This window comes from Prionailurus bengalensis, chromosome F2 (assembly GCF_016509475.1).
Source record: "Prionailurus bengalensis isolate Pbe53 chromosome F2, Fcat_Pben_1.1_paternal_pri, whole genome shotgun sequence".
Lineage (NCBI taxonomy): Eukaryota > Metazoa > Chordata > Mammalia > Carnivora > Felidae > Prionailurus > Prionailurus bengalensis.
The window spans coordinates 30,139,641-30,159,297 of NC_057353.1; the positions used below are offsets into that span (position 1 = coordinate 30,139,641).

Genomic DNA, 19,657 nt, shown 5'->3' on the forward strand with positions numbered 1-19,657 from the left:
AAAAAAGTTTAAGGAAAATTCATTCTTTAAGATGTTAAATTCTCTGGAACTTCAGGGAATAAATGAAAAGAGCTTACCCATGAATGGGAACACACAAAAGCCTTTCCAGATTAGAAAGAATAATTCTTACAGTCTCTGGTGTTCTAGAAGAGCCAAACTCTGTCACCAAGAGTGATTTGGTAATATCTGAAAGAGAATGTTTTAAATAATCCCTAGAGTTTAATAAGAATTCTGATAAAAAATGTGATACTTATAATTTAGAACAAAATAGGACATTTTTATCCCTCTTCCTGGTTGTATCAAATTTCTAAGCCTTGAAGTATTTAAAATTCTGATAAATTTATTATCCTCAAAGTGGTTGTTTTATAATCATCAAAAGAATCTGCTTCTTAGATCATCCCCCAAAAGTGTAGAATATAACCAATTTGCTTGCATGCATGGTATCTTTCGTGGGAAACAAGCGAATACCTTAAATATTTAAAAAGTAAAACTTGGGGAAATTTAAATATAGATTTGAAATAAAACAAAAGTTAAGTGGTGGCTGACCTCCATTTACTAACTTGACAGCTTATCCAATGCTTTCTGTGCCCTCTTTGAAACAACATGACTGAAGCTCACGACACACGCAACCCTCTTGGCTAACAGGCTCCCTCGTGTACCCTATGCGTCATCTCCTCCCACCAGTGGAGACAGACGCTTACCAGCTTGTTCCGAATGTGTTTACTGTTGTTTCCTCTAATACCACATAAGCTAATTAAAAACTATATTACTTTGATTCTAAGATGCACTTTTTTCACGTTAACATCTTGAAAAATCAGGACGCATCTTCCAATCTTTGGGGTCTTCGAGTTCAATCAACTAAACTGAACTAAAAGTGAACTAAATGAGCTAAAAATCTGCTCTCAAATTAAGTGTCTGAGGAGAAAGATTACACAGGTGGAGGGGGATTCTGAAGCATCTAAGTTCTTGCTGCACCTTAAAGAACCACAGGTGCACGCTGGGAAATGCTGGACACGGTTTATGGAAAAAAGGGGACACTCCCGCCTCAATGAGCCGTCACATGAAAGACAAAACGCCGATCATCAAGGTCATGAAAAATGTGTATGTGTCATGTCATTTTTAATGATTCCCAACTGTAACAGACTTATTCTCCCACATTTATGGTCTGACAACTGGCCCCAGTGGCATCAGATCAGAGGAATTTGACAAAGAATTTGAGATGCAGTGGCTGAAACAATGAGCCGTGAACTCCATGGCGGCGGGGAGCCCTTCTTATTTATCTTCCTATCCCAGCACTTAGCAAGCTGCTGGGGCTGAAGGGGTGTTTCTGGACTATACTTGAGATCCTTACTCCTACTACCACATTCAAAACTGCAGTGGAAATTAAGAAGTAATAGGAAAGTATACACAATTTATGAATCTGTTAACAACTGAGTGAACTCTACATGTTAACTCAAAAAATTCAAAACACATGTATGGAATATCAATCACATCAAAAATCAGACGATAAACCTACCTTCTTGTTGTGAAACCTGTAGTTTTTGACCATTACAAAAGGCTCCCTTTCCTTTCCTGCCGGTATACATCTTATCCTCCAGGCAACTGTATACAACTCCAAATTCCATCTGCAGAAGGAAAGAAGTTTCCTTTACCAAACCTGAGTGTTTTTCATCATCAAATGAGTACTTTTTCTAAGGCAGTGACAATAAAAAAAAAAAAATCAGGTATGCTAAGAATGTGTTCAAATAACTACTGTGGGATACTTAATGCTAATTTCCAGCTTAACCAGAGGAAAGAGGTCATCAGACTTGAATCCTTGACTCTTGTCCCATCTATTTCTCAATTTAAGAGCACCCGCCTTGACCTCCTGCCCTCCTGCCTCAGATAAAGACAAGTTATTTCCTACTTTCTAAGGTGAGTACTTCTTCTGTATTATGATTCCTACCCTCTCTCAAGCTTCTCTGAAAAACTCTTTCATCAACTGATTCTTCTTCTCTCAGATTTCCATGCTGGTGTACTTTCACACTCAATTTCTACCTCCCTTGCACGACTTTCAAAATGTTATCTTCTCCTTTTCTCTTCACCGCTAAAGGGCAGTCTATACTTTGCTTCTCCTGTTCTTCTAGTAAGAAAAATTACAATTTGGCTTCTGCCCTAAACATGCACTCTCCTCAAACTTCTTGCAAAGAAATTACCCATGAACTCCTATTGACCAAATGCCTTCCCTGAAGAACTGCAGCCTGCTGACAATTATCCACACTTCTTCATTACTTAATCCAGCACCTCCAGGTTTCTGGCAGTACTCTTAGTCCTACTTCACTCACTAATCTATCTTGGGGTCAGTTTTTTTAAGGACGTTGTTCTGTGTCCAACCCTTAAAAGTGATGTGGCTCAGGATTTGCTCATTCTTCCGTTTCTTCCATTTCCCTTTTAGCTCTCTATATTCTTGTAAGTTCGTTCTTTCCAGTCTATAAATTCAACTACCACTTTTAACTTTGGCCTGTGCCACTTATAACCCCATTATCAGAGGTAGGAAGCCAGGTTTGAGTTAGTCTTGCAGCAGCCTCAGCCCGAGGTCAAAAATCACTCATTACCTGATCACACCTCATTCCTTCCCCGTGTGTCTCCCTCTGCAAATTTTATCTTGAAAGTACTTCTTGATTTTGGCATTTCCTCAGCCATCCTCACTGCCCCATCTTAGTTCAGAATCACCCTTTGCACCCCTCTGGTATGATCTCTACATTGCTGGAATTATCTGTCACTCTGTACTTTAAAACCTCTATTGGTTTCCTACTGCTTTAAAACAAAACCCAAATGTTCTGGCACAGACAGGCCACGGTGCCTCACAACAAAATCACAACTAACTCACCTCATCGATTCTGCTCCTGCCACTTTCAGAGTTTCATTCACAATGAGCATCTTGTTCCCCACACACATCATGCTCTTCTCCAAGCTGTTCCGACTCAAATGCTTTCCTCCTTTTCTTATCTGGCAAACTCCTAAGTTGCTAAGACCAAACTCACATGACTGACTTCTAAGACCCCTTCTGTTACGAAGGCCTCCCCAAACCACTCTAGGCATAATTGGATATACCCTCTTCATGTTCTCACAGCCTTTTTTCACAGTCCCAGCACATATTTATCTGTTTACACATCTAACTTTTGCACGAAGTGTGAGCTAGTTCAGTGGCAGGGACAGCACACAGCCCAGGGCCAATTATATGCTCAAGGCTCCTTTAGCTTCTTTTGGATGTTCTCACGAATTAACACACCTTGTGCCTAAGATGCGTTTTTATTTTCACAGACTTCTTGACTCTCTTGTATACATGCTGGTCAAATTTATCACAAGCTCCTTGAAGAAGATGTTAGTACATATCACTGTTTGATCAAATAACCAAACAAGGAAACATAATAGTTAGAGATTATATTCTACTGCGTTTTAGATATAGCAAGTAATTGAGTTCCTGAACACACTCGGCATTTTCCAACCATGCTTTGGCCACTGCCGCTTTCTGGTCTTTCCAAGTCTCCCTTCACTGACGCCTAGTAAGGCATTCCTAGCTCCAATCCTACCACTTCTGTTAAGCATTTAGATCACAACACCCATCACATCTGACTCTATCACAATAGATCATGGTGATTAAACACTGAATTGTATTTCAGTTACTTGCGAGGTTTTTTTCAATTCTTGCTTCTCAGAAGACATTAAATTTTTATTCTTACTGGAAAAGGTATCATGCCAGCTTTAAGAGTTCTGTAGTGTATTTTGAAATAGTGCAGCTATGTAAATTGAATGTAGAGACAAACCTAAATTTATTACAAAGACACATTTACTCTTTCTCAGAAAATGAGAGCAAGGCATTTTACCAATCATACATTTAAACAGCATACCTTTTTATTTACAGTAAAGCCAATTGAAACAGCTACAAAAGGAAACCTTGAAAAAAAACACACACACATATACATATTTATCAAGATAAGTATTACTTTCAATAAACATGTTCTTTCATAACATAATTGACTACATACTTTTTCATATAGTCTCATCCCTCCTCCCCCAGAACAGTGTGAGTAGTATGTAATCTTTGTGTAAGTAGTGAGGGGAGAGGTGTATACATACATACATATACATACATACAGGACGCTTCTATAGGCATGAAACAACTCTGAAAGAATTCCCAAGAATGTGGCAACAGCGGCCACCTCCAGAAACTGGTCCTGAGAAACTGGGGTCAGAAGTGGGAAGGACACCTTGCACTGCCTGCCATTTTAGATCTCTGGAATCTCATATGTCATGAATATAGTAACTATATAAAATAATTTTTCCAAAAATAAAAACAAATTCAAAAAAATTTAATTGACCATGGTTAAAAAAAAGTCTTTTTTGGTCATTTCTCCCACAGAGGACCTATAAACATAGGTATTAAATTGTACAGAATAAACCATTTCTTGTCTTTAACACCAATTTGGAGCTTCACATCTGAAAAGTAAACTGTTAACCACAGTTATTGCTGTGGCTGCATGAGGGTTTTGAACACATAGGTTGTAATTTCTACTCCAGAATCAAGACGAAGAAAATATGAAAAAATGTGTTCAACTATTGAAAGTAAAAAGTTTAAGAAATATTTGAGTTTTCATTGTAACAAAAATGGGATCGTAGCATATACCCTCTGTATTATAGTCTTCTATAGGTTATATCACAACATCTTTCCATGTTAACACTCCACATACAGATTTGAAATCTTAGCTTTACAGACTTTAACAATTCTGAATTAGTAAACATATGTATACCTACATGGCAACTCCAAATATAACATCTATGTAAGTCCACCAAACTAGACTACCCATTTTAACGGTCACTGGCAATACTCTCGGGCTCTCTTTCAGTGCTAATATACAGAGATGCAGACTTACTTTGTGCCAGGCACTATACTAAGTTCAAAGTACTACTCACTGAATCTCAAGAACAAACAGTTCTTTGAGGCAGGTACCATTAATATGCCCATTTTATACATTAAACAACAACAACTGAAACTTAGGAAGATTAAATAGCTTGCCCAAGGTCACAAAGCCTATAAAAGAGCATATGGGGGCACCTGGGTGGCTTAGTCAGTTAAGCATCCAACTCTTGATTTCAGCACAGGTCATGATCTCAGTTTGTGGGATGGAGCTCTGCATTGGGCTCCATGCTGTCAGCTTGAGATTCTCTCCTTCCTCTCTCTCTGCCCCTCCCCCTGCTCATGCGTATACATGCACACACTCTCTCAAAATAAATAAACTTAAAAAAAAGGCATCTGGATTCAAACCCAAGGCTGTTGATCATGCAACCCATGCTCAATAGTTTTCTCTCCTGGATTGAACCCACTCTATATAGACAACATTTTATATGACCCCCACCCCCCCATACTGATCCCACTAGCTCCTTAATCTCAAAGCAGCAATGTTACTTGCTTACATTTTATATGGCTCCAATAGTGAGAAAAAGAATGGTGAACAGGGCACTTCACTGCACAAGTCCATGACATGAATATTTTGTCACCTCTTCCATATCTGATGAAAATTCTGCATAATACATTTCACTCTACAAATTATACAATTCTCTAAAGCATCGAGGTCTGTGAACAGAATATTCTAAAGGTCCATTCAGTTAGTATACAAACAGTAATTACAGTATTAACATTTTAAAAACATACCTATGGACAAAATTAGTTGTTCCATCAATAGGGTCAATGATCCATGTAGGGCTGTCGGTTAAGACACTTTTTTCCCCAGCTGCCACAGATTCCTCACCAATGAAACTAAAACCAAGAATGAAAAATTCAAAATCTTTATACTGCTTTCAACAATTTTCAAACTTTTACATTTCCTTAGATTCAGAGACTAGAATACATAACAAAAGTCCATGTACCACTTTTCTATTGTTGTTCCTTCTTCCTTCAGACCGGTAAAATGAGAAAACTTTACTTCTCCTGGAACAAAGTCATGTGAAAAATAAAATTCAAAATTCTCAGATGGAATACCAGGAAAAACAAAGGTACACACATGTGTACGCACACACATTTCTCGCAGATGAGGACTTATTAAGGAAATGTGGTTTTAAAAATAAATCCACAAGTTCTCTTACGCTCTTCTAAGAGGAGAACCTAACCACCCCTCGCCCTGAGTGTGAATTTGAATTGAGTGACTCCCTTCTAACCAACAGAACAAAGCAGCAGTTATAATATGCAACTCTGAAGACTCATTCACCAAATGGTACTGTGGTTTCTATCTTATTTATTTTCTCCCTCTCTCGCCTTCCCTCTCTTGCTCCAGGGCAGGGGAGGCAGCCACCATGTTATAAGGTGCGCTATGGAGAGGCCCACATGGCAAGGAACTAAGGAAAGCTGCTAGTAGACAACCCATGAGGAACTGAAGTCACCAACAATCACATAAGGGAACTTATCCTTTGGACCTAGGTGAGTCTTGAAATGCCTGCAGCCCTGACCGACAGTTTCACTCTAACTTTATGAGACCCTGACCAGAAGCATGCAGCCAAGCTACTCCCATATTACCGACTCTAGCAAACTCAGATAATAAATGCTTGTCTAGAGCCCCAAAGTTTTTAGGGTAATTAATGCAGCAATAGGTAACATAGAGATCATTAAATAAGTCAATGAGAAAGCAAATTACCCACCAAAATTACTGTGTCTGCATGCCTTCCTTAAGCATGCTATGTAATAAATCCCAGGTGAATTTTGTAAATGGTGTCTGAGTTCATTGGCTTTTTTTTCCCTTTATTGATTATTTTATTTCCTTTATTCAATACTGAACTGTCCTATAATTATGGTTTTCTTTTATCCCTTTTTCACTTAGCTGTAAAACCTTTTTTATTGAGAGGAAGTATATTTAGCCACAGCTTAAAACATTTTTTCTTCTCAATGGCTAAAATACCAGGAATAGTCAATGGCATGAACAAGAAGGAGAGAATGACAATGTTAAAACTTTAAAGTGGTGGGGCGTCTGGGTGACTCATTTGGTTAAGCGTCCAACTTTGGCTTGGGCCATGATCTCACAGTTCACGAGTTTGAGCCCTGTGTCGGGCTCTGTGCTGACAGCTCAGAGCCTGGAGCCTGCTTCGGATTCTGTGTCTCCCTTGCTCTCTGCCCCTGCCCTGCTCACGCTCACTCGCGCACTCTCTTCCTCAAAAATAAAAAATTTTAAAGTGATGGTGATGTTTCTACAATATGTCTGTGTGTAAGAGAGCCCCGATTTTGGTATTTTTCTCTCAAAATCGTTAGAGTTACCACCACTCTACAATGTAAAAAAGTTTGCAATATAGAGAAAACTCAACTTCTAAATCGTGCCTATGGCAGACATTTGTGACCTTAGCTTCCCAGCATCCAAACACTACTCCTACTATGTAGGAATCCAAATATCCCATTTGCTGCTTCCTGGCAGCTTGAGTTTGGGCAAACAACCTGAGTTCAGCAAGATGTTCCTTCCCAGGATTTGTAATCTTAAGATAATGAGGCAAAGACATCCAAAGCTATAGCAGAGTCAACAATGAGGCTACTGGTGGCATGTGAAGCAATGGCTCCTGTGGCATCTCAGCTCTGTCTTCCTTCCTGGTTTCTGCCTAAGCCCTGATCTCAGGGTTTCTGAGCCACCCACCACCCTCCAAATAAATTGCTTTGCAGCTTAAGTCAACTAAAGTCAATTTCTGTGTCTAGATTCAAAATTTTTGTCTAGTACATGGACTCTAACTACATTTTAATTTATCATGTGAGACTAAAATAAAAAATACCTGTGAGATGGATACTTTTCCTTTATGGAAGAGAGAAGCATTTTTTCAATTTTTTGGTCAGTAGCTGTTACCAGATCAGCTGGAGAACTTTTGACCATGACATTCATTTCATTTTTTATAGCTTCACGAACCACCTGAAAAGATTTTTTGATAAGCAAATAGAAAATGCATGTCATTTTAAATTAAACTAAAAGGTGAAATCTAGAAATGGTTTAAAACATTCAATCTAGTGTTAAACATGTCTCACCACAATGTACACAAAATAAACCTTTAGTGGTTAGGACCTAGGTAGAAAGTTATAAAATCATAATCCTATTTTAGATTCACAATCGTCATCACAAAAAGTTTAGTGACATAAAATCAGAGTATTGACTCCGTTTAAAATGTTTAGTAAAATGAAAACAAATGCAGATCAAGATACATGTTTTATTTCACACAACAACCACATGCTGTCCACATCCGACACACAATGGCTGACAAGATTTCTGTTCATACCTCTCCAGCCTGTCTTGCTAGGGTTACTGCATAGTCCATGCATTCCTGCCAAGGATCAGCCATCTTCTGAGCAGATTTAACAGGAGTCAGGACAAAGCAGTTAAAAATCCCTAAGTCTTAATTACAGAATAGTTAGTTCACAAAAACAACTCAGTTAGCAAAATACTTTCATTTTGGATTTGCCTTCTTCCATATCTTAGTGTTAAATATTTCTCAAGATTCACTCAAGGTCCATCAAGAAATATTCTTAACCTCAGTCTCTTCCATTGTAGAATCATTTACATAACAAAAAAATACTCCATAGAAGTGTTTCCTAAAGTGCCAACAACATCACATTAAAAAAAAAAAAAAAAAAAAAAAAAAAAACAGGGGCACCTGGATGGCTCAGTCAGTTAGGTGTCCAACTTGGGCTCAGGTCTGATCTCATGGTTTGTGAGTTCAAGCCCCACATCGGGCTCTGTGCTGACAGCTCAGAGCCTGGAGCCTGCTTTGGATTCTATGTCTCCCTCTCTCTCTGACCTTTCCCCACTCACTCTCTGTGTCTCTCTCTCAAAAAAAAAAAAAAAAAAAAAAAAAAAAAAAAAAACCATTAAAAATTAAAAAAAAAAAAACAATCAGGGGCACCTGGGTGGCTCAGCTGGTTGGGGGGCTCAGTCAGTTGAGTGTCCTGATTTCAGCTCAGGTCTTGATACTAAGATCATGCAATTGAGGCCCATGTCAGGCTCTGCACTGAGCGTGGAGCCTGCTTAAGATTCTCTCTCTCCCTCTCTGTCTCTCCCTCTCTCTCTCTCTCTCCCTCCCTCCCTCCCTCCCCTCCTCCTTCCCTTTACTCCTCTCCCTTGCTCCAGCTCTCTCTAAAAATAAAACTTAAAAAGTAAATTAAAAAACAACATTGGTTTGGGGGATGGAGAAAGAAGCACATTAAGTATTTCAAAAGATAGGTGCATGCTTGAATGGAGAATAAAGTGAAAAAAGAACACTGGGAATACTGAAATTAGAGAAGCTTTGAAAGGAAGGCACAGAAGGTACATGTACTAATGAACGTCAGGCAGTTTGAGGTTTTACATATGAGGTTTTTTAATGAGGTTTTTTAATGAGGTTGTAAAGATGAAGAACTTTAAGCTCAGAGATGATAATTTTTCCAAGGTTATATGGACAGATGACACAGAAGTTGAACTCAATTCTGATTTTAAAGTCCTCTGATCTTTCTATTACAAAATCTGAGGGACAGAAAATTCTGGGACTAAAAAAATAATGAAGAAATTTATTTCCCAGAAAAAGCCAACATATTTTTGTCTTCTGTCTAGTTTTCTACTGACTTCTGAAAAGAATACCAAAATAGCTCACCACTGGCTTGACCACACTCTAAAATCAGTACCTGGGACAGTGAAGCTTTTCAAGGGGTCAGACTCAGAAAAATGTGTCATTTATAAAGCAACTCCAATTGTATCACCTTTATAATTGAGAATAACTGACACAGAGTTTCACCTGAAAGACTACTCACAATTCCCTACCATGGCATTCACAGTGTAGGAAAGAGAAGAAAGGGCGAAGGGCAGATACAGTGAGCGGTTTCTGCTTGTAGTCGCTTTTTCTTCCTAAGAACTTTTTTTAATATAAAAGGGAAGCCACTTTTTGAGTTACACAAGTAACTGCTTAGAGTGTCCCAAGAACTGTTTTCAAACTTTCCCCCCCCCCATTCTTACTCCTATTCCACTCTTCCAGGCTTAACAGGCCTAGATGTTCTCACAATGCATCTGCTTCCTTGTCAGAAACTGCTCAAGCCACTCATATCTCTACCTTCTAACAGCATGGCTATAACTCCCACCAATCCTTTAATGCCCATTTCAAAAGTTACCCTTCCTTCTACGGATTCTCTATTCAGAATTATTTAATCATTTGATAGCTACTTGCTGAATACCTATTATATACTGTGTCATGGTGAGGAAAAACAGGCCCAGTTCATACTTACTCGCTAGCGGGTAGACATATATTTTTTTAAGTCCATTTATTTATTTAAAGAGACAGAGAGAGAAAGAGCACACGAGCAGGGGAGAGGCAGAGAGAGAAAGAAAGAGAATCCCAAGCAGGCTCCGCAATGTCAGCACAGAACCCGATGTGAGGCTCAAACCCATGAACCAGGTGATCATGACCTGAGCCACCCAGGTGCCCTTAGGTGTTATTAAAACCAAAACCAGGGGCTCCTGGGTGGCTCAGTCGGTTAAACGTCCGACTTCGGCTCGGGTCATGATCTCACGGTCCGTGAGTTCGAGCCCCGCGTCGGGCTCTGTGCTGACAGCTCAGAGCCTGGAGCCCGTTTCAGATTCTGTGTCTCCCTCTCTCTCTCTGACCCTCCCCTGTTCATGCTCTGTCTCTCTCTGTCTCAAAAATAAATTTTAAAAAAGTTAAAAAAACAAAAAAAAACAAAACCAAACAAACAAACAGAACACCAGAAAAAAAAAAAAATAAAGGCTAAGGGGGAGAAATTCAACGAGAAGCATGGAACAGGAAAGCTTTAACCTGGCTTTCGGTATCAGATAAGGTTTCCCTGATGACTGATTAAACCAAGATCTAAAGGACAAATGAACAGGTATTAACTAACCGGACTAGACTATGGGATGTAAGTGAAAAGTAACTAAAAGGTTTAAATGTGACAGCCCAGAATTCAAAGAAAGGCAGGAGAAATGAGACTGGGGTGATAGTAGGGACCATCCCAATCAGAGCCTTAGAGATAACATTTGATTTGAGAGCCCTGAAGAATCATTTCACCTTGGCTACTGATGATAACAGATTGGAGGGTGGAGGTTAGAGTGGAGAGTGGATGCTAGGCACACTGGATTGCACATTTAGAATTAGAATGCAGTAGTCCAGAGAAGACCTGACGGTTGGCTTGAACTTAGGAGAATGGAGGGAGAGATATACATAGAGAAGTTGAGATAATCAAGAGATATTTGCTTTGAGAGGTAAAGTTGGGGACATTTAGCAATAATTTGGATATAGGTTAGGAAGAAGAGGAAGAGTTCAATGATGCCCAGATTTTCCACTTTAACAACTGAATGGATAATAGCGACATCTTTTGAAACAGAATAACAGAAAAGAGTCAATTTGGGAATTTGGGTAGGAGGTAGGGAGATCAAAAGTTTAATTAGTAGAGGGGGGGGAGACTTTATGAAACCAAAAGGAGACATCACTAGGCAGTTGAACGTATGGATCCTGAACTCATAGAAGAGGTGTGGCCTGCAGACATAAATACTATAGAAGTCACCTGAGTAGGCAACAACCGAGTCCTAAATCTCAATGACATTCCTTAGGAAGGAACATGCAGGGAGAAGCTGGGAAGATGCCTTGGCCTGGAAGAGCCCATAAAACTTGGTGCATCACACTTAGGGTACTCAGGAATATCTTCCATACGTTTTGATTATTTGTGTTAAGTGCCTTATATTCCTAACCACTTTGAGCAGACTTCTCGACCGAAGAGAGAAGTATTTTATGCACTTTCATTTTCCTAAAGACAAACACCTGAAACATTTTCAACTGTTTCTGTGCTGGTCGCAGCCTTCCTGACAGTGGGAACACAGCCACCTTCCCGTCACCAGTTCCCAGCAGCACGACTGCACAGGACAGGATCAGGGGGTTACACTGGGACTGCATGACCCTGGGAATATGCGAGGTCTCTGAGCTGCCTTGGAAAACAGTAAAATTTAAAAGAACTTACTCGACATAAGCCGCCGCAAAGGTGCAGAGAGAGCCCGCAAGCGAAATCGCTACATGCTGTGGGGTCACTCCGCGGCGGGGGTTAAGGACAACACTGCAGAGATATAGCGGCCCCAGCTGCGGCCTCTGTCCCTGGGCGCCAACCCCTGCACGACTGACCGCGCCCACCCACTCCCGCCCGCGGAGGGCCGCCCCGCAGCACCCAGGCTCGAAGCTCCGGCCAAGACCGCCTGAGAGGCGGTATGGGGTAGAAGGAACGCAGGACGTACCTTAAGTTGGAAGAGGTCAGGCTCTATCACTAGACTACCGGCAGGATCCGTGGCTGTGTTCTTCCTGTGAGTGAAAAATGTTCCGGACAGGAAGTCCCACCCCTGCGGCCCCGCCCACATAGGCGTGACTCCGTCTGGGACAGATCCGCCCTGATTGCGACGTTTGAGGCTCTAGCCCTGTCCTGACCGCTGGATCCAGAACTGCTTAAGCATTGGAGATTTGGCCTCTTTTTATTTTTTGTTCTAACCTCCTTTCTGCAGCCTGTGCTGTCTTCAGGAATTCAGGAAAACTTGAGAAATTAGGTTTCTGGTTCTTCGTTGACAGTTATGATAATCTTGCCAACTACATAGCAACTAGTGTTGATTTGTAACCAAATGAAATTTTCCAGGCATTTGCAGAAAATGTCACCAGAGTCCTGTTTATACCTCCTTTAAATGAGCATGGTCTCACTGATTTGGCAAAGCTGCTAAAAGTCAGTGTAAGCAACGTTAAGTCAGAAGATCAAATCTTACTTCTTATTCAAATAACACTTCAGGCTACCTACCTCAAATGAGCAGGAAGTCCAATCTTTTTCTAGGGGCCTCAGATGCTACTTCACAATTGTTCAAGTCAGTGTTGCTTCAGTGACTGTTTGTCTTCCAAACACCTAAAATTGGATAATCTTTTAGCGCGCATATCTGGTTTTGGCAGTGCTGGAAACTGGTCCCCCACACAATCCAAAAGATTTTTGTCCAGTGCTCTGAGTAGTTCAGATGGCTGCAGAGACCTCAGTACCTGGTACATTGCTCTCGGCTTCCCCAAAGGAACGGTTTTGAAACCTACAGCCCTATCTGCAGCCATTTTTCCAAGTCCCAAATCATCTGGCTATTCCATGGTGGTTGGGGGTCAGGCAGGTTCCAGTATCAGCAACATAATATGTCAGGACAAAATCTGATTCTGATGTGCCTGCCAGGTCACCATTCCAGACTTCCCTAAATGCGAGTTCCCTCTTCAGGGTCTCTGATATCCTTTCCTACCAGCTGACTTCCATCCATGAGAGTTCTAATTCTACTAAACCTCAAAATGGAAAAGAGGTGAGACTCAATGCCCCTGATACTTTCCCAGACACCTGACTATACAAGGAGGGGGTTTGGGGAATGGCCTTTGCCCAGCCACAAGGTGCCAAGGTCACCCATGGGCAGGAGTAATAGTGCCCAATTACCCTATATTTGAAAAAAAGAGGGACCAACTTGGTGATTCTTTTCCCAGCAATCTTGGGTATCTTGTTAACTCTTAAGTCTCTGGAGCTGACTTCTTTTAAATAGCGACTCCTTTTACGGGGGGGGGGGGGGGGGAATCAGATTCCACATACCAAGACTTTATTAGTTAATTATTTAGTGGACTTTGATTTTAAAATGATGAAGATTTACATACAGTGTACAGGTCCTCAGGGATGCAGTCTCCAGGATCTCTAACAAGCTTTTGTGTTTTGACATAACAGGTTGGAACTGCAGATAGAATTTTTATCCTTGGAACAATGTATCATAGAATCACCCCCTCCTGAGGGTTGGAAAGAAACTTTATTAAAAAAAGCATCTTACCCCTCTATCTCTGGATCTTTTTGTCTAACCAATCAAGGCTATATAAAATGGTATGAATCCAAGCAATCAGACAGCATGCTCTATGCCCCTCATTTTTTAAAAAAAAGGTAACTTGAATAAATTCATCCCCATCCATATTAGATAAATTTTACCATGTAAAAAATCTGTCTTCCAGGATACATCTGTAAGAGAAAATATATTCCAAATTCCATCCGTGTACAGTCAGCTGCTTTTAAGGTTAAAGATCATTCAAGTGTGTACAGAGTAATAATAATAGAGTCTACTATGGGCTAAGCATTGTTCTGAGGACCTTTGACTAGTATTAACTCACTTAACCTTCACAACAATATCATTGTAGTGTCATTATCCCCACTTTGCACATGAATTTAGGCCTAGAGAGATTAAGTAACTTGACCAATGTCACCGAACTGGTGACAGAACTGGAACTGCAGACCCAGGCATTGTCTGGTTCCACAGTATAGGATCTTGACATTTATAGATATTGCTCATTAATTAATTCAATGTTTAATGAGATCTCTATTCAAGGCATTGAGGTAAACATGGTAGGGAATTCAAAGAATAGCATTTGTCCCTGCTCTCAAGAAGCTCTTATTTTTGTTTTTGCCTTAACAGCATCTATGAGTGGTTAATTCCCACCAACCTGAATCTTCTTCACATCACCCCATCACCTTGCCTATGATGTTAGGTCCTAGAGTTTTAGGCCAGAACCACAGACTTAAGGAATTGAGCAAGATCTTAAACCTCATTTGAATATGTTCATTTTACAGATTTGAAAAATGAAATGCAGAGAAGTGTCTTATTTGAGGTCACAATGCAATGATAAAGATTAATGACAAACTGTAACTAGAAAGGCAATTTCTTGTCTCCCAATCAGTAACGTGTGTGCATGAAAATGTATGTAAGTTAAATTTATATAAGCTTAATTATAAACTTCCTAAGCAGAGATTTCTGTTTAAAGGGGTCAATAGTAAAATATTCCATGTAGGCAATTACCATTTTATAAGGTGAATAAATAACGATCTATCACTATGCCACACCAGGTCTTTTATAAATCTTGGTATTCATATACTGGGTTTGGTGAAATTAGAAAAAAAGAATTTGAGTTGTCGTATTAGCTGCCAAACTAAATAAAATTTCCCTAATACTATGGGTATGACAGTGACTATCACAGAGGAAAATGTTCAAAGTTTTAGGCTCCATACAGAGATACCAGATTAACATTTCAAACCAACAGCTATCTCAGGGTCAAAGTTTAAACCAGGATAAAAAAGCAGCAGCTAACACTGAACATGTACCATGTGCTGGTACTACTCTAAGTACATCCGATCTCATTTAATTCTGTGAAATAAAATTTCTGAACATGAGAGATCCCATTTTGAAGCTCCATTTTCCTTTCTAACTAGTGAATTCGTGAACTGGGTCCAAAGTGGCAACTGTTTTATAGGTAGTTGCTAAAAAGAACTGGCATTAGGGCCATAAAACTGTTGGTTTGAACTTCATGAAGACAGAATAGTTAACTAAAAGATAGTAAGATTAGTTGCATTTGATAGCACCAATAAAAGTCAGAATAATCGAAAGCAGCTCAACTGGTGGGGACCAATTAAGTTTTGTGTTTTTTTTTTTTTCTCTTTATCAAAATCACATAAGCAACCCAATTCTTTCTCAGAATAAACTCTTGCCTTGCCCACATGAGTGGGACACTTTTCTGGTTGCTAACAGAATCTGTGTTCTCTGAATTGCAACTGCGACACTCCAAAGAAAAGACCTTTATTTTTTCTTTAGTTTTGCCTCTTTTTCTTAGTTGACAATTCTCACAAAATTCGACAGAGTTCACATTACCACCTCCATTTTTTTAGGTGAGGATACTGGACTATAGAAAGATTAACTTGCCTACTCCAGGGCTAGGAAATGTGAGGAGCGGGATTACAGAAATATTTCTCAATATGATGCCTGCATGATCTTTGGAGAGGAGTACAAATGAACTAGATACTAAAAACTGCCACTGAAAATTGAGAAGTGTTATAAAACAAGCACACTATTCATTTGGGGCCTAGTCTGTACTTCAGCCCTTTATTTGAATAAGCATGCAGGAAATGTGCTAGACATGGGGAGTATCAAAATGAATACTGCTTACACTATCATGTTGTTTATATATTGTGTTTGTAATTCTCACGTTCAAGAATTTATAGCAAAACAGAATATGACAGGAATATAAACAGCTGTAAAACAAGCCAAGTTGGCTAAATATGAAATATAAACAATTGTGAGGAAAATTTAGAGAAAATCTCACCTACAGGTTGCTAAGTGGGATTAGCAGAAGCTTCATGGAGAGGGTGACATTGGAGCCGGGTCTGTAGGAATAGTCAAAATCGAGGTAAAGAGGAGGTAGGCCTCCTTGTAGGTTGTAGGAATAGCACGAACACAGGCATATTCATGAGATACCAAGTCATCCAGTTTGAATGGAGCAAGGTTGTGTGTAAGAAGTGGGAGTGGAGATAAAACTGGAAAGAGAGAGTGAAGTCAGGGAGTATAATAAACACCTCACTAAGAAATACAAACTTTATTCAAAAGGCAAAGAAGCTTGTAGCAGGGAAGATACATGATCAAAGTTAGATTTTAAAATTAACCTGATAGTGATTGGAAAGTGGACAGAAGGACCAAAAGCGAGTTAAAGGTTTAGGGAAGCAACAACATAGGGCAGAACAAAAGTGATATTACTGGGAATGAAGAGATTGGTGAAAAGATATTATAGGAAACTTTTTGTAGGAAATAATTTGACTAAAAAGGAAAGAATGAAGGAAGGAGAAGAGGAAGAGATGACCCTGTGTTTCAGGGCAAATGGTAATGTCTTGAGTGGGAGATGTGCAAGACCAGGTAAGTACAGTTATGACAGCAGAGGTGCTACATTTAAGACGTACTGATTCTGATGAGCCAATGAGAGACCCAGATAGGAATTTACATATTCATTTACTGTGTGAGCATTTACTGTCCGCCTATTCTATGGAGATCCCTTCCCTAAATACTTGGGATAGATCACAATCACTACAGAAGGAATATTTTCTTATTGCTCGTCCCCGTTTAAGAGACAATAAAGTGTCCTATTCAAATCCAGTTCTCTAAAACATTTCCAAACCAACATGTTTGAAAAATGGGCACCTTCCTCTGAATTTCTGTACATTAATGGTCTGTAGTGAACTGAAAACAGGCATCATTTTTTGATATTCTTGGAATCTCCCACAGTACCTCATTCAGAGTGGGAATTCAGTAATGCAGTTTGGCCAGGGGATTTCTTTTTCCTTTTATCTTCTATGATAAGAATACATCTTTTCTTAGCCTTGTAAAGCAGAAAGATCAGTAACATTTCACATCCAGAATACATGGCCACTATAAAAGGAGCCACAGAAGCTAAGTCGGCCTTGGACTGTGAAAAAGAATTGAATAATGGCAGAGCTAAGAAACTGGTATCCCACTTTTAATAGCAACAATTTTACAAACAAGAACAGGCAGCACAAAAATTTTAACAAAGTTGTACCCAAATAACAAACCCAAAGCAGGAACTAAGACATCCCATGAAAGCTCCTCTAGGTTATTTCTAGAAACATTCTGAAAGTCAAATAAATCCCTACAAACATTAAAACTCAGGTCTAATTATTCCCTCCAGGAAGTTTGCTTTTTCAGGTATGCTACACTTGAGGACTATTCCAACTGATGTTGGAATGATGAAAAGGAGTATGGATACAATTTTAGAAACAGCAACATAAAATGTACGTGATGTAACCCTAACAGCCTACTATATATATAAGAATTGGCAAGTATCATTATCAGGGCCAATAATGTTGAAGTTATCAAAATGGCAAAAAATGAGATCTCCATCTAGAAGCAGAACAAAGAAATAGACCCCACTCCTCCTGGGCATGTGTAGGTCATTACAAATCCAAAGCCCATGTTGTGCCTCTTATAACACCAAATTCTGTGTCCAAAGAAATCCATAAAATGGCCTAAGAAAAAAATTGTGTAATTGCCCCAATTTGCCAAGAATTACTGGCAAAGGAGTCTTTCATACTGTTTGAAACATCTGCAATTCAATATTGCAACCAAAAGCACGTTGGTAGAATAAGCACTAGGGTATTTCAATCAATACACATTAATGCCTTGAAGACCATCTTTGCTTTGTTTAGGCACTTCGATTTTAACATTACCTCTTGAATGAGTCTTTCTTGCCTACCTTCAGAATCCCATAGTTGAATGTTCAAATTTTGTGTCTCCATCTTCACCTGTCATAAGGTTTTTGTCACAGTCACCACTTGAAGCAGTTTAAGATCATCTAATTGCAAAAAGAGATGGCTGGAGTCTGGCCACTTAGCTCCTAACTTGATCTTCTGATGACCATTTCTTCATTCTTTGTGGAAAATAGTTTTTCAGTCTTTGCTCTATTCAGAGCACTGAGAAATGACTTCCTTGCCTCTCCCAGAGTCATAAACCACAAAAGCAGGACGAAGGCAGGGAAATAACAAGTTTGCTAATCATTCTGAAAGTTTAAATAAATCACATATGCAGCAAAACCGTTTTTAAAAAAAGCTACAGAACATTCTTTTCAAGTGATAGAACTTAGGTAACAATTGTTTTGCTGGATCAAAGTCCAGTAGGAGCATGACTATCAAGCTTTTCAAAATACAAAGGTATCTAGTGAGGGGCGCCTGGGTGGCTCAGTTGGTTAAGTGTATGACTTCAGCTCAGGTCATGATCTCACGGTTTGTGGGTTTAAGCCCCACATTGGGCTCCTTGCTGACAGCTCAGAACCTGGAGCCTGCTTCAGATTGTCTTCCTCTCTCTGCCCCTCCCCTGCTCATGCTGTTTCTCAAAAATGAATAAACATTAAAAAAAAATTTAAACAAAGGTAAAAACAAACAAAAAAAAAACCCAAAGGTATCTAGTGAGTAACACAACCTGTTGAACTTGTAGTTATGAAAATGTAAAAGCCACAGCTTTAACAGATTGGATTTATCAAGCCGAAATCTAATCTCTTTCCTCCAGGCTTACTCAACTAAAAACCCTAAAAAGAAAGGTTGAGAAGGCTGTCTGATTTCAGGGTAGTTTAGAAATGAGAAGCTAGAGAGACTTTCTCTCTTCCCCACAGTCTTGTTCTCTTTAGGGGACTACTCATGCTGGAACCCCTGATCCCTAGAGTCTGAGGATGCTGGTACCTGTGTCTCTTCCAGACTGGTCTGCTCCACTATCTGGGACCTGACCTAACTTACCACCAGTATCACTATTGACCCAAGTCCCTCCATGCTCCTTTGTCTCTTCTCTAATCAAGGATCGGACCTCTTCCTCATTTTCCCCCTCAGTCTCTGCCAGCCTTACTTCCCCTTTTCTCAGCACTCATTGCTATTTTTCCTGGTATATTTAGCTTTAGTTCAATTTATGAGGCATGTGTTGATCACCTACTATGTGTAAGTAATTATAACAGATGCTAAGGTATTTAGTCTGTGTTAAAACTTTCTGGTATTTGGGAATATATTTAAGGATTATTTCTACTTCTGGTTCTGTAGTTTCTGATAAAAGGGCCACTGGAACATAGCTATATTTACTGTCTGCTTACTCATTTGGCACCTGCTACAGAGTTTTGTATTATAGTTATAAGAATGTATATATCTCATCATATTCACCGCCACAATTATAATCAAATTCTTGTTTGTTAAAGTAGTTATTTGAGTGCCTACCAAACAAATGTGTCAGTAGTTGACAGAAGTCAGAAGTTATCTCCATTCCTTGCATGAAAGATGAAGAGAGAA

At 39.5% G+C, this 19,657-nt stretch overlaps 2 protein-coding genes across 4 annotated transcripts in view; both read right to left on the reverse strand.

Moving 5' to 3' along the window:
- IMPA1 (inositol monophosphatase 1) overlaps nucleotides 1-12,384 on the reverse strand; it is a 35,123-nt gene extending 22,739 nt beyond the window's left edge. Inside the window, exons 1-7 of one of the 3 annotated variants that reach the window (XM_043601272.1) lie at nucleotides 12,261-12,384; nucleotides 8,278-8,343; nucleotides 7,783-7,916; nucleotides 5,693-5,797; nucleotides 3,891-3,936; nucleotides 1,517-1,625; nucleotides 78-186 (exon numbers count right to left, since the gene is read on the reverse strand). In XM_043601272.1, the coding sequence (XP_043457207.1) occupies nucleotides 78-186; nucleotides 1,517-1,625; nucleotides 3,891-3,936; nucleotides 5,693-5,797; nucleotides 7,783-7,916; nucleotides 8,278-8,343; nucleotides 12,261-12,380 (689 nt within the window). In that variant the 5' untranslated portion in view covers nucleotides 12,381-12,384. Of the gene's footprint in view, nucleotides 1-77; nucleotides 187-1,516; nucleotides 1,626-3,890; nucleotides 3,937-5,692; nucleotides 5,798-7,782; nucleotides 7,917-8,277; nucleotides 8,394-12,260 lie in introns of all 3 variants that reach the window. The other 2 variants (XM_043601273.1, XM_043601274.1) reach the window with 2 other exon arrangements.
- A 4,263-nt stretch (nucleotides 12,385-16,647) lies between these two features.
- On the reverse strand, nucleotides 16,648-19,153 carry SLC10A5 (solute carrier family 10 member 5). The gene is given in 9 exon segments (XM_043602183.1): nucleotides 16,648-17,324; nucleotides 17,327-17,452; nucleotides 17,455-17,502; nucleotides 17,505-17,634; nucleotides 17,637-17,804; nucleotides 17,806-17,965; nucleotides 17,967-18,225; nucleotides 18,228-18,381; nucleotides 19,121-19,153. Coding segments are annotated over 9 exon segments (1,296 nt in total). The 3' UTR covers nucleotides 16,648-17,106.
- Between the last annotated feature and the right edge of the window lie 504 nt (nucleotides 19,154-19,657).